General features: G+C 34.0%; 1 protein-coding gene across 24 annotated transcripts in view; it reads left to right on the forward strand.

Annotated features, from left to right (window-relative positions):
• LOC128260669 (small conductance calcium-activated potassium channel protein) overlaps nucleotides 1–16358 on the forward strand; it is a 66900-nt gene that overhangs the window by 44619 nt on the left and 5923 nt on the right. For 18 of the 24 annotated variants that reach the window (XM_052993833.1, XM_052993832.1, XM_052993834.1 and 15 more), the window contains 7 exons: nucleotides 3398–3714; nucleotides 4086–4190; nucleotides 11499–11634; nucleotides 13697–13807; nucleotides 14026–14153; nucleotides 15736–15805; nucleotides 16186–16287. In XM_052993833.1, coding sequence (XP_052849793.1) covers nucleotides 3398–3714; nucleotides 4086–4190; nucleotides 11499–11634; nucleotides 13697–13807; nucleotides 14026–14153; nucleotides 15736–15805; nucleotides 16186–16287 — 969 coding nt within the window. Of the gene's footprint in view, nucleotides 1–3397; nucleotides 3715–4085; nucleotides 4191–8739; nucleotides 8876–11498; nucleotides 11635–13696; nucleotides 13808–14025; nucleotides 14154–15735; nucleotides 15806–16185; nucleotides 16288–16358 lie in introns of those variants that run through there. The other 6 variants (XM_052993841.1, XM_052993831.1, XM_052993836.1 and 3 more) reach the window with 2 other exon arrangements.

Below are 16358 nucleotides of genomic sequence, written 5' to 3' on the forward strand. Positions count from 1 at the left end.
ATATCCATTCCATACCAAAATCGTTCTCGTACTCGTTTACCTCCAATATGCGCTTCAAATACCAGTTGCATGTACAGCACTATAATTTGTTTCATTTGCTCAACATTTTGATATATATGATCCATATATATACATATATATTTTATATATAATCTATACAATTTCCACTTCTACTTCCTCTTCTTCAATTATTGGTTTCGTCTTACTTTTCTCGTTTTGTTTACTTTATAAAAAAATATCAAGCCACAAGAAAACAAAAACCAATAAATTTAGTTAAGACATGTGTTAAAAATTATCGTTGGCATGAGTTAAATATATATAGTTACTACTAGATAGCAAAAAACCTCAACCGATTTGAAAATAAAATCGGTTGGGGAACGTTTCGTTTGGAACTTAGAAATATGTAGTCAGCATGGGAGCATTTATTTGGCTAGTACGTAATTCTATTGATTCTATCTTTAAACGTGAACAAAACATAATTATATACTACTACATGATTGATAACAATATTATCTATTAGCAACATACTCGAATAAAACCGAAGAGAAGTGGAAGAAACTCGAAAACCCTGAACTTTCGTTAGCTTCATCGAATGAAACTGAAATACTGATGATTGTAGGGAAAAGTCCTGTGTTCAGTAATCGAATTTCGATTGGTAATTGATGTCTCCATATCGATAACTCGATATGACTATCGATAGTCAGAATATCAGCCTCGTTAGTTCAATAGCAATCGAAAAAGTAATAGCTAAACAAAAAAAACCCTGAAACCCCAAAACTCTCACAACTGCATTCAACCATTTCCATGTCCATGATTCAATCAAGCCAGGTCATTGATCAGTCGTCTGCCAGTCAATCAATCAACCAAACCAGTCGTCAATCAACCAGTCAATCAATCAAACCAGTCAGTCAGCTGATATACTTTCTTTATATATACAAATGAAACCCCGAAAAATCTCAGTTCGTAATCTCTTCACACAATTTGTTCTATCTCTATTATAATAATAACTCCGACTAATTGTTTAACCCCCCAAATTAATGTTGATGTTTAAAGTAAAATTTTAATATGTAATTACCTTTCATTATGCTTTGCAGAATTCAGTAAGTAATACTTATTATAATATCTACCATACATACTTCAATATTTGTGAGTAAATCCAAATCAAAACCATGCATAGTGTTATGTACCATATACGGAAGCAACCAATACCAATACCAAAACCAACTCAAATTAAAAAACAAAACAGAAACCAAAAACCAACTCAAACAAAACATGCCTAGAGTAGATAAACCATAGATCGTACTTAGACCGGGTATACGTATAAATACTATATATTTACCCCAAAATGCATATTGAAGCCAAACAAACTTCAAGTCGATGTTTAGATGAATCCGCGCGTACATGTACACATATATTGTGTCTAGTGTTTATACTATCCTGTTTTTTTTTTTTGTTTTTTTTTGTGGAAACTAAAAACTGAAAACCCGAAACTGCAGTTTAAGAAGCAGATTAAAGTGTCACACGCTGTCCAAGATCAAGAGCTACCGCTTGTCTGATAAATATATAGCGAAAAATGTGCTTAGCTTTGCACCCAAACCACCAAAACCGCCTCTCACCTTGTCTTGCAATACAGTAAACACTGGACATGTGCGAACCGATTGTGGAAATGTTTAAGCTTTAATGTGGTGATTTTAAATAACTAAATCACACGGCTCTTGAAAGTCAAGGTAGAATTCAAAGGCTTATGAGATTAATGATACCTGTAAATCAATTCTGAAAATGTATGGGGAACTTAAAAACATTTAAAAATCTGTTGAATCAAATTAAATACTAAGCAATTCAATAAAGGCTATAAAAATTACACTTTCTAATGAAAATGATTCAAGAAACTTTTGTATAGATTTCAAATGCATTCAAAAAATCGCACTTAATTTACATTTAAATAAAATGCTTTTAAAGTTAGTTTTTGAGAATGGTTTTTCTTTGGTCTTGGAACGAATGTAAATACATATAATAAAGTTATAAGTCCCTTTGCTTTTATAATTTTCAAGAGATTCTTAAGCTTTAAGAGGCTATTTCCCTTCAAATAAATTTCGACACTAATATCCTGTTAAGCATTTAGGAAACGTTTTCCAATCGGCTTGCAAACATATAACTTAGATGTACATGTGCACAACATACATACAAGCACACTCGCATACATATGAGCATTCCCATTGCTAAGTCGATACTGAATATATATATTAATCGATATATGTACTATCAAACATCAAACCCATCTATCACCAAAATTAGAAGCAAAATTATCGAAGTTTGGCCAAATAAAAACAGAACACAGGACTTTGTCAATGTGAGATAGGAGAGACCTTGCACCCAGAGCTTGTCGTAAATCGATAATCAATTAATCAGTCGGCTTAACTTGCGAATGGCTCATATGCAATTAAAACGAAAGACACACATATCAGAAGACCATGCCTCTCCCAACAAATAAAGAAGTAAAAAAAGTGCACATAATTTAGATTGCTGTGCAAATCGCCTTTGCATTAGAGATGTGGAAATAGCGATATATTTCGATTGCGCTACTAAGAACATTGATATGTCGATTATTTCGATATTTCCCCAACTCTACTCTGTTTTGATGTTGTGATTTTAATACATGTTATGTTTGTAAATATGGCCTAATTGCACTGCGAACTCTAGATTAATGCAGTTAAGGTGTAGGGGGGCTTCCGATTAATTCTAATTAAATCCAGTGAGGGTAATTTTGAACTTTGAAAAAATTGATTTGATAACGAGTAAAGAAAAAGGATAAAGGTAAAACAGCAACCAAGAAAACAAAACGAAATCGAGTGAAATGTGCTAATTACACGAGAACACGCACGCTGCTTTCTAGTAAGTACTTGCACTCACACATGCACCAAAGCACACACACACACGCACAGCACACACCTACACCAAAACCAATAAACAAAAACCAAAAAAAAACATGAGACATGAAATGAATTTCCAAGGAGATTCCAAAGCTTACGATACTTAAACTTGACTCAGAAATTGCTTCCACCACTGAAACAAAAACCATTAACACTCACACGTAGTCACATACACTTGAACACTTCAACACTCGCACACACCCACACACATACACCTCATTGACGTTGTACTTGTCAAATAATTCATGCTCGTATATTTGAGTGTAATTCATTTTTGTTTAGTCGCAAAAAAACAAAAATCCAATCAATAAATCTCCAATTATAATTAATAAATTATATACTTGTTCTCCTTTTTTTTCTTCCCTTCTCGTTTTTTTTTTTTGGCACACACCAACGAACAACTAAATAATCGTAAAATCCATGCAATCTATATGCGAATATAATTCCAATCGAAATCGAAAACACAGTTATTCATGATAGATAACTGCGCCGACGATTGGAGGATCGCAATGACATGGCAACGAATTAGTCAAATAGGGTTAGAACTTTTTATATGCGCTATACATCCAATTCCTGGCGAATACTATTTCCAGTGGACGACGAAATTGGCCAATAAGAATAAAACAATTGGCACCGAAATGGTGCCATATGACGTAGCTTTATCATTACCTATGTTCCTTCGATTATATTTAATCTGCCGCGTAATGCTGCTGCATTCAAAGCTATTCACAGACGCATCATCACGGAGCATTGGCGCTCTCAATAGGATTAATTTTAACACAAGGTGAGTTTTACCTAATTAACTTTCGATTTTTTTTTAGAAAGAAGTCGTATAACCTTTATATTTCATAAGAATCAACATTTAAATAAGATATTATATAGATAAGGTAAGAAACAAAATCTATTTATAAGAAATACCTTAATAGCTTAAGTAGTTTCCTGTTTTCTGACAAACAAAAAACCAGTTTATGTATTTTAAATATTAAAAACTTTCAATAAGAGCTTACTTTTAACATAATCAAAACTTGTGAGAATATTTAGAAAATACAAGATTAAATTCCAAATAACACCGATAAACTTTTGTTTATATGACTCGAGATTATGACGACTATTTGCATTATAAACTAATTCCCATTATTTGATAATCCTTTATAGATTCGTTTTAAAAACTCTAATGACAATATGCCCGGGAACGGTTCTATTGGTCTTCATGGTCTCCCTGTGGATCATCGCATCCTGGACGCTGCGTCAGTGCGAAAGGTAATGGCCATACTCTATTATCCATTTTATGATATGATATTTCTTCTTGTTGAGATTTTTATTTTTCTTTATTACTTTCGTTTGATTTTTGATTGTACTTATGCTTTCGTTTTATTATTTTGTTTGGTCTCAATGGTTGATTGGTTTCCTTAGTTTCGGTTTTTCGTTTTCCCTATTCCGTACTCCGTTTTTCGTTATCCGTATACTTGTTACGTTTTACTCTGAACGCCATTTCCGTTAACCGTTCTGATTCAATGTGTTTGCCACTAATACTTTGACATAACTATTAAACGTATATATTTAATATCAATGTATGTATGTACATAAATGTATGTGCCAAGCATTACGTAATGTCTTCTCCAAGATACTCAAAAAAAACTCCAAACATCTCCGTCACAAGTTGTATTTGCTTTTTTTTTGTACTCTCCTGTATTAAATATATTTTAAAGTTGATGAAAACATTATAAAGTCCGGAAAAAAATGGGCAAGGGGGGGAAGCACAGCCACAGCTTACAATATACACAATAAAAAAAAGCGAATGTGCATTGTTGCTTATTCATACGTGTTAAAGAATTTACATGTAGCTTTCATTTTATCCACATACACAATTGTAAACGAAATCCCCGACGAAATACTAAAACTGTAACGAGTTCGAATGCGAATCTGTAACAATCGAAATGCAATTGTCACTGTCACGTAGCAAACGATTGGATAATGGATAATGCTTGCATGTGTTTCAATTTATTTACATTTGGCATTCGGATTCGCTTGTTTTTTACCACCACCCTCACCAAACCCCCTCCACCCAAAGAACCCTGATTGCTGATTGCTTTTTTACATTTATCTTGCCTGTACTTTTCCCCTTTTTTGACAACTGACAACTTATCGATATTTTCGATGAAAGTTGATTGAAGTCCAGCACTTATCGAGGGGAAGAAGGCAACAACAACAACGCAAGAGACACACACATTCATACAGTTAAAAAAAAACAAAAAGACTAAATGACCACGTAGAATTGGAGAATGCAGTAAGAATAATTGAATTTAATGATGCAGAGAAACAAGATGATGCACTTCAAAACGCAGTGTGACCCTGTACCGTGTGCTCTTTATTTCATTGGTCACACTGTGTCCGTTTAAAGCAAATTTAAAGCCAAAGCGAAACTTACACGCTCGGTTAGAGTTCATCTTATTTCTCAGTTTCGTTTCAAACCGTATATACATGCATTATTATCCATAAGTCTGTATTATCCCTTTTGAAATGTTGTATACTTTTATTGAACTTTGAATCTTTGTGTTTGAACGTTGTATGCTCTGTCTCTCTTTCTCTCTCCTTCTTCTTATCTTACTCCTCTTCGGTTAATACTTCTTGCTTTTCTTGGATAACCCCAATATAATGACACCCTGTGTAAGCTCATTGAATTGGTGCACCATATGTTCCTCTCGCTTTCTATCGGCCTTTGGTAACCATTTTCTGTCCCTTTTCAATTTTCTCTACTCTCTCTTTCTCTCACTCTCACATTGATCTATTTTAGTTGTTCTTGCGATTCTTACATCATTTATTTTATTTTATTGTGGATTTTCGACGTTTCTTATACTTTAAGTTCTTGTTGTTGTTGCCGTTTAGTTTTGGGAATCGAAACATAAAAAAAAAAAAAACATTTTTACATCGCATATTTATTTAATCAATTAAGCTTCGAATTGTGGATTGGACTGCGCTTGCATTGCTGTAGATCATATCTAAAACATCCATTTATATGTAACCATAAATAAACTTGAAACAAATGTGTTAACCCGAAAAAAAAGAAAACGAGAACCCACTCATATCTTATGGGGATCCTAACTCTCTCGATACAACCGATGAATCCAACAGCTGCGTTTAAGTCTAGTGACGAAAGCATACACACCACTTCATAAGTTGTTGTTGCTGCTGCTGTTGTTGTTGTCGTCCTTGTTGTTGCGTTGTTCCTGTAGCCAATATATATAGTCAACTGTCTATAAACAGTGGGCAAACAAAGTTTAAGAACACTTAGCACGGAAAATTCATATAAAATGGTCGAAAACTTTATTGCCCACTTTACATGTATATAATATTTGCATTGGCTGCACAGGCATATCGACCAACTCGGACATCTCAGCCAAAAAGGCAAAAAAGAAAAAGAGAGACAGAAGCACTTAAACCTTTCTCCTATTTCTTCTTCCTCTTCTTGTTCTCCATCATCTACTACTATAATTCCATATAAATACTCTCGACTTTCATTTTGTTTTCGCCTCAGATGAGTGACATGTATTGATTTGCGTGTCACATCCTCCGCTCGATTTGTTTCTGATTTTACTTTCCCACGTTTTCATTACTTTGTATTATTTTTGGCACATGGCGATAGACTGGACTGTTTAAAAAACAAATGAAAACAAATGAAAAAGCTCAGTGAGAAATAAATGAAAAATAAATACAACGAGTATACCCTTCAATTTTAAAAACAAACACCCAAAACACACTGCCCACGTGTATGTACTATAGTAACGATGTTGAATTTTGTTTCGAATTTCAGACTATATTCGTATCTCAATGTTTTTCTGTAGAAATTGGTAGAATTGGTTCTGAATATTCCTAACATTTTATTTTCCGATTTGTCTGTGGTCCAAACTTTATTTTCTGTTTTAAATTATTTACCTATATGTGTCTGTACGTGTGTCTGTATGTGTATGTGCGTATTGTTGGAGATCCCTGGAAAATGTATCTTAACCTACCATGCATGCTCTGCTCAGCTCGGATCAAAGCTCTGTGAGTTAGATTTTAGGCCAGAGGGTTGAGGGAAAAAAGTGGGGAAAACCAGGAGGAAAAACAAGATTTGTGCGGCATTACACGGGTGCTTACAAACACTGAATACACAAAACACATGCGTACACAAAGAAAATCAATTGAATTTTTGATCTTAGAAATATATTAATATAAAAAGTCATTTTAAAATATTTTGACTTCAATTAGTTTAAAATTTGAAATTTTTACACCGTCTTGCATCTGAATCCAATTTTAAAAAATAATGATGATTTTCCCTTGGTTATATAATAAATCAAACTTTGGATACGATACATTTGATTAATTTTGTCAAAAGACATCTTTAACTAATACAGAATTCAATACAATTAAAATTCGAATTCGTTTTCGCAGTGTACGGACTCTTGGCATCCATTATGATTTTTCCTTTCCAAATTGCTTAAACCATCCATTCACACACGAGCCACCCACTCGCCCATCGAAAAACGGCACCCAACGGAGCTGTGCCGGCAGGCATGCCTCAGCATTTAGTGGCCACATCTCTAGGGCTTCAGTTGGTAAGCCTCTTCAGGTAGAACAGCGGGGTATTACGGGGCGTAACTCTCGGATGGGCCATTTCAGTCGTTTTGCATGTAGTCTCAAGTGTGTGCCGTTTTGTGTGAGTGCGAGTATGTGCATCTGTGCCGTTCAGATCAAAAGTTATCAGTTCGAAGACCCAGCACCGCGCACAAATCCCAATCCCAATCCCAGTCCCAGTCCCCATTCCAAGCCCTGGCCTAAGCCCAAGCCAAGTCAATATGGAGAGGAGGAAGAAACAGGATGAGGAGAAGAGGAGAATTATGAGAGGAAAGCAGTTTTTGAACCGATGCCGAAGCAAGTGTTGTAATCGAATTGCCAAACTACTATCCAAACTATAATTAATCAATATTATTCATGTCATTGTATATTCCAAAATATTCCCCCGCAGCCCCCTTTACGAGGAAACTCTATCTACCTATCTCTATATCTGTATCTTTCAATCTATCTAACTATCTCGCTCTTATATTCTATTGAGGACTTTAAATTCGTTGCCCAAAAAGAAAAAAAAAGCCTAACTGATAAAGCAAATTATTTTCCTTCTTAATATTATTTACTTTTCTTTTTTTCTTTTTTTTTTCTTTATATAATGTTTTTTTTATTCTTTCATTTCGTAGTTTGATTTATTTCTTTGATTTCCATTGTACTTATGAGTATTATTTCAATACATGGAAATTTTTTGAAAATATGAAAAAAATTTACAAAATTGTATTCTTAATTTTCTTAAAACAAAACCAAAAAAAATAAATAGAAAAAATTTAAACAAAAAATGTTCACATAATTTCACATCTGTTTATTTGTTTACTCCACTTCTCACCCTACTTCTGTATCCACAAATTGCAAAAAAAAAAATACCGACAAAAATGTATGAAAACGAATATATATATGAAATACCAAACAACAACTGAAAAAACAACCGCAACTTGAAAACGCATACGAAATACGCACTTCGCATATATTTTGTATACTGAAAACCGCAAAAACGTAAAACCGCTAATGAAAAAAAAAAACAAAAACGGCAAACAAAAATCAATTAAACCAATTAAAAAATACGTATCATAAATGATAAAACAAAACGAAATAACTGAAATTCGTACCCCATTTTCCCACAATGCCAAACGCATGCCGATAAATTCTAAACCAAAAACCAAAAACCGATACGATCCGATCCAATCCTATTCGATCCGCAAAAAAGGTTCCACGATGAGGAGCACGCGAATTTGCTAAACTCCATGTGGCTAACGGCCATCACATTTCTGTGTGTCGGCTACGGCGACATTGTGCCAAACACGTACTGTGGACGCGGTATCACCCTCACCTGCGGCATGGTGGTAAGTATTTCCTTCAAAACCTAAAAAAAAAAAAACAAAGCCTCAATCCTAAAAAGAAATACCAAAAAAGACTCCCAGAAATTCCATTTATGATACTGAAAATACCTTAAAAGATACAAAACAAAACTAAATAAAAAAAAAACAAAATAGAACAGTACAGAACAGAACAGTTGCAAGAATAAAACAAAACAGCAAAAATATATATATTTCCATATATTCAAACAATAAAGAAATCCTATAATAAGATAAACAATAAACTACTACAACAACAAGTACATACATCATCATCAACAAATACCGCAACAACAACAGCAAACAGCAAACTTTCATGCATAAAAATATGAGAAATCAAACCCATCGCAAGCAAAAGAGCAGTAGAAGAAGATAAAGAAGAGGAGGAGGTGGTGGAGGAGGAGGATGATAAAGGGGGGTCTAGAAAAGTAGCCGCCACTGAGGCGCCCCCGAAAAATAAAAGAAAACAGATATATATAGTATTTTATAGTAATTGTACCTGCCAAATCAACCGATACACACGCACGCACTCACTTCTCTGTACACATAAAAAAATGCCACACAAAATCCCCAGATATTTTGAAACTTGTAATCCTTTGGAAAGCTCCATCCATATATCCTTTCAAAATCAAAAATAGTTATAATTTTTGGCACTAAACATTATTGAAAATTATAAATCATTTCTAGTTACAATTATAGACCCCTTTCCAAATCGGATTTCGATATACGTTTAATCCGTACCATATTTATATAACAAATATGTATGATTCGGACTTTTTTAGGATAACGAAAATGTTGTTTATTTTCATAAGCAGAACTTTTAATGATATTTAATATAAACAACGAAAAATATTAAAACCACAAAAATAATTTTCATTTTCATAGACAAAAACTATATTAAAAGAAAATAAGATATTGATTTAAATATAAATTCGGATTTTAATAATTTATAATATTGATCTATAACAACAGATGTGCCTTAATGATACACAATTTTTTGCCGTGTACGTGTGTGGGCTTATTCCCTGACCTGCCTTTTCGATGCTCTCGAGTTGCCCCCTCGGTTGCCCCCCACCAGTCTTATAAATTCAAATTCAATATCCAAAATCCGTTTTGTTTGGAGTCTGCCACCCACACAAACAAAAGAAAAAAAAACACGTATCCATTTTTCGTAGCATACATTTCAGCGCACATATTTTAGATGCCGTTTTGTCTGCCCCAATCGTCGCCAAACAAAAAAAAAAAGAAAAAGCCAAAATAAACTGAAAAAAGCGGAAAACAAATGTCGAGCGATAGTTTTATATCTGTATTCATCTCGCTCTATCTGGTTTTTGTTTCAGTCAGGCCGCGTTTAATACATACAAACACATTATATTCCAACTCACCCACAAATAAACACACACTCCGGCAATCTGTTGTAAATCATCACCAAAAAAAAAATATATATATATGTTACCACCCACTTTGTGTGCGCGTGTCTGTGTGTGTGTGCTGTACTACATACATAAGCACACATAATATATATGTATTAAATGTATCTACATAATCACCATGTGTGCGTGTGTGTGTCTTTGAAGCTTTAAAGAGCGCAGATAACAATGTAACTTTTCTTGTTGTCCTATTTTTTCTGCAAGCAAAAACTAAAACGAAAAAAAAAATCCTGACACACACACACACACAGATATACTTTAAAGAGGAAGCAGAGGAAAAACCGAGAAAAGTTTTTGCTTCCTGGCAAAAACAAAAACAAAATCAAAACAAATCTTTTCTGACAGCTCCGGCAAATTCTATTAATGTGCACATTTAACTGTCTGGGTGTGAGTGTGCCACAGTTTGCGTGCGTGTGTGCGAGTGGGTCTGTATGTGTGAGTGTGTTTGGGCCTTGGAAATTAAATTAAATTGAATTGTTCTCTGCACCCTAGAAGCTCCTTCCTTAAGAATAACAAATCACTAGATTACGTACAAAACATATATATTTTCAACTCTCACTTTTGTACAGCAAGCTTTCATCGGGCCCAAAACCCCCCTGGTTGTACATATATACATATATATTAACGGTTACGTCCATAACTGTCAACATCTCAATATATCCAAAAACCGAAAAACCCAAAAAAAAAAACAAAAACCAAAAACCAAAACCCCATCAAGCTCTTTTTGGACCACTGTATTGTGTGCGCTCACCCGTTTTCTCGTCCATTTGTTGTTAATCTCGTTTTCCTATATGCAGAATGCCCATTCTAACTTTTACTTTTCGTTTCCACAATTGTTTTTATTATTTTCGTTGCGTTTTCGTTACTACTTTCGTTACTTGTTTTTGTTTGATTTTTTGGTTCACATAATTTTACCTGTGTCAGTTTAGTTTTTAATGGATTCTTATACTTTATTTTTGAACATTAAGCCAACAATACGATATTTTTCTCTATCTCTCTTTCCCTTTCATTTAAAAAATAAACGCGTGTATTCAATTTGACCCCTGAAACTGAAACTTCAACTGATTAAATCCATAAACAAACCATTACCAATAAAAAAAAAATATATATATTTTAAACCAAACAAATATATATAAAAAAAAACGAAACAATATAAAAACGCGTGCTGGTTTATGGAACAGATTTCATGATGAAGAACATGCGAATCTTTTGAATGCAATGTGGCTGATAGCGATAACATTTTTGAGTGTTGGTTTCGGTGATATTGTTCCGAATACGTACTGTGGACGTGGTATCGCTGTCAGTACAGGAATAATGGTGAGTTTTTAACAACAAAATATTACCAACAATTGCACACAACATAAAAATCAAAAAAAAATTTAACAAAAACAAAAAAGAAAAAAAAATATATTACAAACAAATTAAGATCTTTCAAATAGAACAGAAATCATATGTAAATAATTACATAAACTGCATACGAATGTTTACCCGTCAACCACAACCGCCCCTCGCCACCACTTTTAACAAAAACACAAGAAAAATCTAAACTCACCTGAATCGTAATAGTTCTAGTTAACTGTACATACATATATCAAAAACCTAGTTGACACAACAAAGCGAGCTTAAGAACTTTGATTTGAAGAGATAAATGCATGTTTTTTTCAGGAAAAACTGAGATCAGATTGAGCAATTTTCAAGTCGAATCATTTAAAATTTTAGCCAGTGAAGTGTCTTGAAAAGATCAAGAAAACAGCAATAACTATAAATAAATCGCCAATAAAACATAGCATAGCGGTTAGGAAATAGTGATTAAAAACGAATTAAATATATATTTTCCATACTTCTAACTTTCTCCACCTTTTATCCAGTTCTGCTTCTGTGTGGCTTACTTTCTTTCTCTCTCTCTCTGTCTCCCTATATATATATATATACATATATAACTCTATTTCGATTTCCCCCTTACCAGTCGTCTGACTTTCTGCTTATTTCTTAGACTTTTTGAGATATTTATCATGTCGTAGTGGCCGAAAAAGAACAAAACAAAATTAAAAAACATATAAAGCTATGATAGATATTTCCACTCCTAACTTGACTATGAATTGTGATTTATGGTTTCAACTTTGTTCCCTAGCTAATTGTTTCGTACTTATGTGTGTATGTAACTCTCTGCCAGACACCTCTAACTGTTGTATTAAACATAGAAATGTGCCGAACCCGAATCCGTTAACTCTTTTGAAATTACTCTAATTCGAAACTAAACCCCACACCCATCTCCGTATCTCTAAGTTCTAATCGAAAACGTTGCTGCATTCCAATCTATCCATATATATCGTAATATCAATTTGAAGATAGTCATCCAATCATCCATACTCATTCAACCCACTCACCCATTATTCGTTCAACCATCAAGGAGCAAACGAAAAAATAACAAAGTGAAAAGAAAAGAAAAGAACAAAGAACAAGAAAAAAGAAAAGAACAAAAAGAAAAAACTAAAACATAACATATATACATGTTGTAACATCCCTAAAATTACTATATCTATTGTGAGAGCAACAAAAAAAGTTCTGGACTATAAAACTTGATAAACCATTTTGAATGCATAAACCAAAAGTGAAAATAACCAACTGATATTACAGATGGCCGGACACCCAATTCCGAAAACTCCAAACCTCTCACCATAAACTATCATCAAAGAAATTGAGTGCAATTGTGTCACAATTAAGAAAATTGCCTTCGACCATTGGCCAATTACAGTTTATTTGGGGACATTCTTTTCTTGTTGAGAATATTACAAATTTTTCGTTAGATATCATACGTAGTTATCTATAATTTGGGTGAGTGTGCATTGGGTTTTATTATTCAAGACACTCGGAGTCTTGTGGCCCACTTTTGAGGAGATAATTTCCATAATTTTCTGGTGTCACTGCAATCACAGAAAAACTTTGATTGACCTCAACTTAGATAATTTATGTGGCTACTTTTTATTGTGTAATTTCCTATAACTCTATTCTATAATAGTGATTCATAGTAAATAGACTAAAAAAAATTGTTATTAAATTAATTTAATAATGTATATTGTTCCTGTGCTAAACGAGTACAATAAATATTTAAATAAAAACTTTAATGATACAAAAATATTTTTGTTAATATGATATACAAATACAAACAAATTGTAATAATTATTTAGCAGGCGTTTTCTATTTGGAAATAAGGAAATTTTCCGAAAAAAGCAATGTAACACAATTAAGTGCACCTACGGAGTTGGGTGTCCGGGGGTTCCAGATCCCAGATCTCAGATCAAATCTCAACTCACCTCAGTTGCGCGCGTTATTCGAAATTTAAAGCCCAATCTCACCACTCTCCACATCGTCGTTACAGGGCGCCGGCTGTACGGCTCTACTTGTGGCCGTAGTTTCCCGGAAACTGGAGCTGACCCGTGCCGAGAAGCATGTGCACAACTTCATGATGGACACGCAGTTGACCAAACGGGTATTGATCGTGTTTCCAAGTCTCAACTCTCTCAAGTCTCTGATCTGATCTGATCCGATTCAAATCGATTCAATTCAATGCGACCGACTGACCGAACCGGAGCTACCATATCACGAATCGAATACCCCAAAAAAACCATATTTGTACCACCATCTACCATGTATCCATATTGCATTCTAATTACTTTGTATACGTTTCTTCTTTGGACCAAAATTTAGCTGAAAAATGCTGCGGCGAATGTTCTGCGTGAAACTTGGCTCATTTACAAACATACAAGACTAGTAAAACGGGTTAATCCCGGCCGTGTAAGAACCCACCAAAGAAAGTTCCTTCTAGCTATATATGCGTGAGTATTCTTAGAGATCTATCAACAACCAATCAACCAATCAACCAACCAACCAAAACAAACCAAACCAACCAACCAACCAACAAATAAGAAAAAGTACCAATCAAAAAGAAAATAACTAAATCGAAAAGAGTGCCTAAGAACAATCTAAGAACCAAAATGGTATCAGATCGAATAGTAGTTTTCGGGTCTTTAGATTGGGAAAACCATTAATATTTTGATCGTCTCTGTTCGTTTATGTTCTGTCTCCTTTCCTGTCTCTACATTTTCGTGACTAACTAACTCTCATTTGTCCACATACAAATATATCTGTACGTTATACCTATGTTTGTCAGAATAGCTCAAAACAATCAGTTCCCCCAGTTCGTAAAACTAAACCATTCCTGTTTCCCGTCCCACCGCCCAATTCATTACTAGAGACTCATATTTGTGCCCATCAAAACCTGTAGGCAAGCTTTGGGAGAGCCATTCATCAGAATCTGTATATACATCCGTACGAAACGAAAGTATATAAACCGAATTAATCAAAATACTAAACAAAACGATAATTACCAAGTACTAAACTGAAATGTTGAAACCACAAATGATTGAACTCGTTTTACTAGCCTGTAAATAGGTTGTAAAGCCCTGTTTTTACGTTATGCAATAACCGAGACTAGCCACATAACCTAGCATGCTGCGTTAAATATTATAGAATCTCGTATCAAAAACTATCGCAATATCATCTGTGCTTTTGACTAGTGCCCATGGTCATTATATCTCCATCATATCTGCTCTACTAACCGACAAAAAAAGGAATCCACTGCATTCATCGCATCCCATTGCATTCGTAACAATCGAAACTTGTAATTTGTCCAAAACTGTTGACCCTGTCCCACTGAATCCTGTGAATTGTCGTAGTTCCGTCCATTCTTCTCATTACTTTCACCAGGGAAAGTGGCCTAGATATCAGCCAAATGATATAATGATGCTTTCACGATACGATTTTCTGCAATTTTAACGCCCGAAAAGAAATATGCAATTTTTTTCTTACTCCCTTCTAATCTTTCTATCAACTACGGCACAACGAATTCTACACACCAAAAAAATATAATAAAATAATTAACATATTAAGTGAATTTTATCTATTAAGCAGTGCGATTCGAAACCTAAGCGGTGTTTGTAGCATAAAAAACAATTCAAGTTGTATACTTCAATTAATAGAAGACCTAAATATTTTGAAAAATTTGAGATTCAAAAACTCTTGTAATTGATTCTAAAACTTTAAACAGTAAACATTTACTAAGCTATAACTTTTCAAAAGTAGTTTAATACCTCTTAAAGTTTCGAAACACGCTGTTGCCTGTTTGTCCGACGTCTAATTACAGTCTAAAGTGCTAAGTTGTTTTTTCCTTGGATGGAAATTGTGTTTTCGGCTAGACGAAACTTGAAAAAATTTTCCATTCAAAAAAATATTTGTGTGTGAGTGTGAGAAAAAAAGTCTTAAATATGTTACGCGCTTAGTGTTATATGTTGGCTATTTATCATCTTGTATTTAAATAATGTTCTCTGTAATATTGATGACTCTTCCGATGCGATTTAGGTTGCGAAAAGTTAAAATGGATCAGCGCAAACTAATGGATAATGCAAATACAATAACTGACATGGCCAAGGTAGCTTAAAATACAGACAAAAATACAGTCGAACTTCCTTCCGAAGGGATTGCAAAAAATCTTTTTCATGTGTCAGTTAAATGAAAGTACAATGGCATTAAAGTAGAAAACAATAACTAATATTTAATATCACCTTTTGTTATTTAAACCGACAACAAAATGTTTTATGTTTTTTCAATAAAGCTTAGGGAATATTGAATATCAGAAAAGTCAAATTGAATTGTCTTGAGATAAGTTAACCTTCTTGAAGGTCTTAGCTAGTTTATAATGGAGTTCTGATTTATAGAAGTTCGACTGTACAGCATTAAATAATGCATCTCAATTGTGTATGACCCCCGATGTGCAATGCATGTTTGTGATTGTCTGAATACCATTCGCAGACACAAAACACGGTCTACGAGATTATATCGGACATGTCTAGTCGTCAGGATGCCATCGAGGAGCGCCTAACCAACCTAGAGGACAAAATGCAGAGCATACAAGTATGACAAACAATCGGGAATGTGTTGCGTCACGTGATTTACTAAACATCCACTTCCCCCTTGTGAAATAT

Source organism: Drosophila gunungcola (assembly GCF_025200985.1).
Source record: "Drosophila gunungcola strain Sukarami chromosome X unlocalized genomic scaffold, Dgunungcola_SK_2 000036F, whole genome shotgun sequence".
NCBI classification, from domain to species: Eukaryota; Metazoa; Arthropoda; class Insecta; order Diptera; family Drosophilidae; genus Drosophila; species Drosophila gunungcola.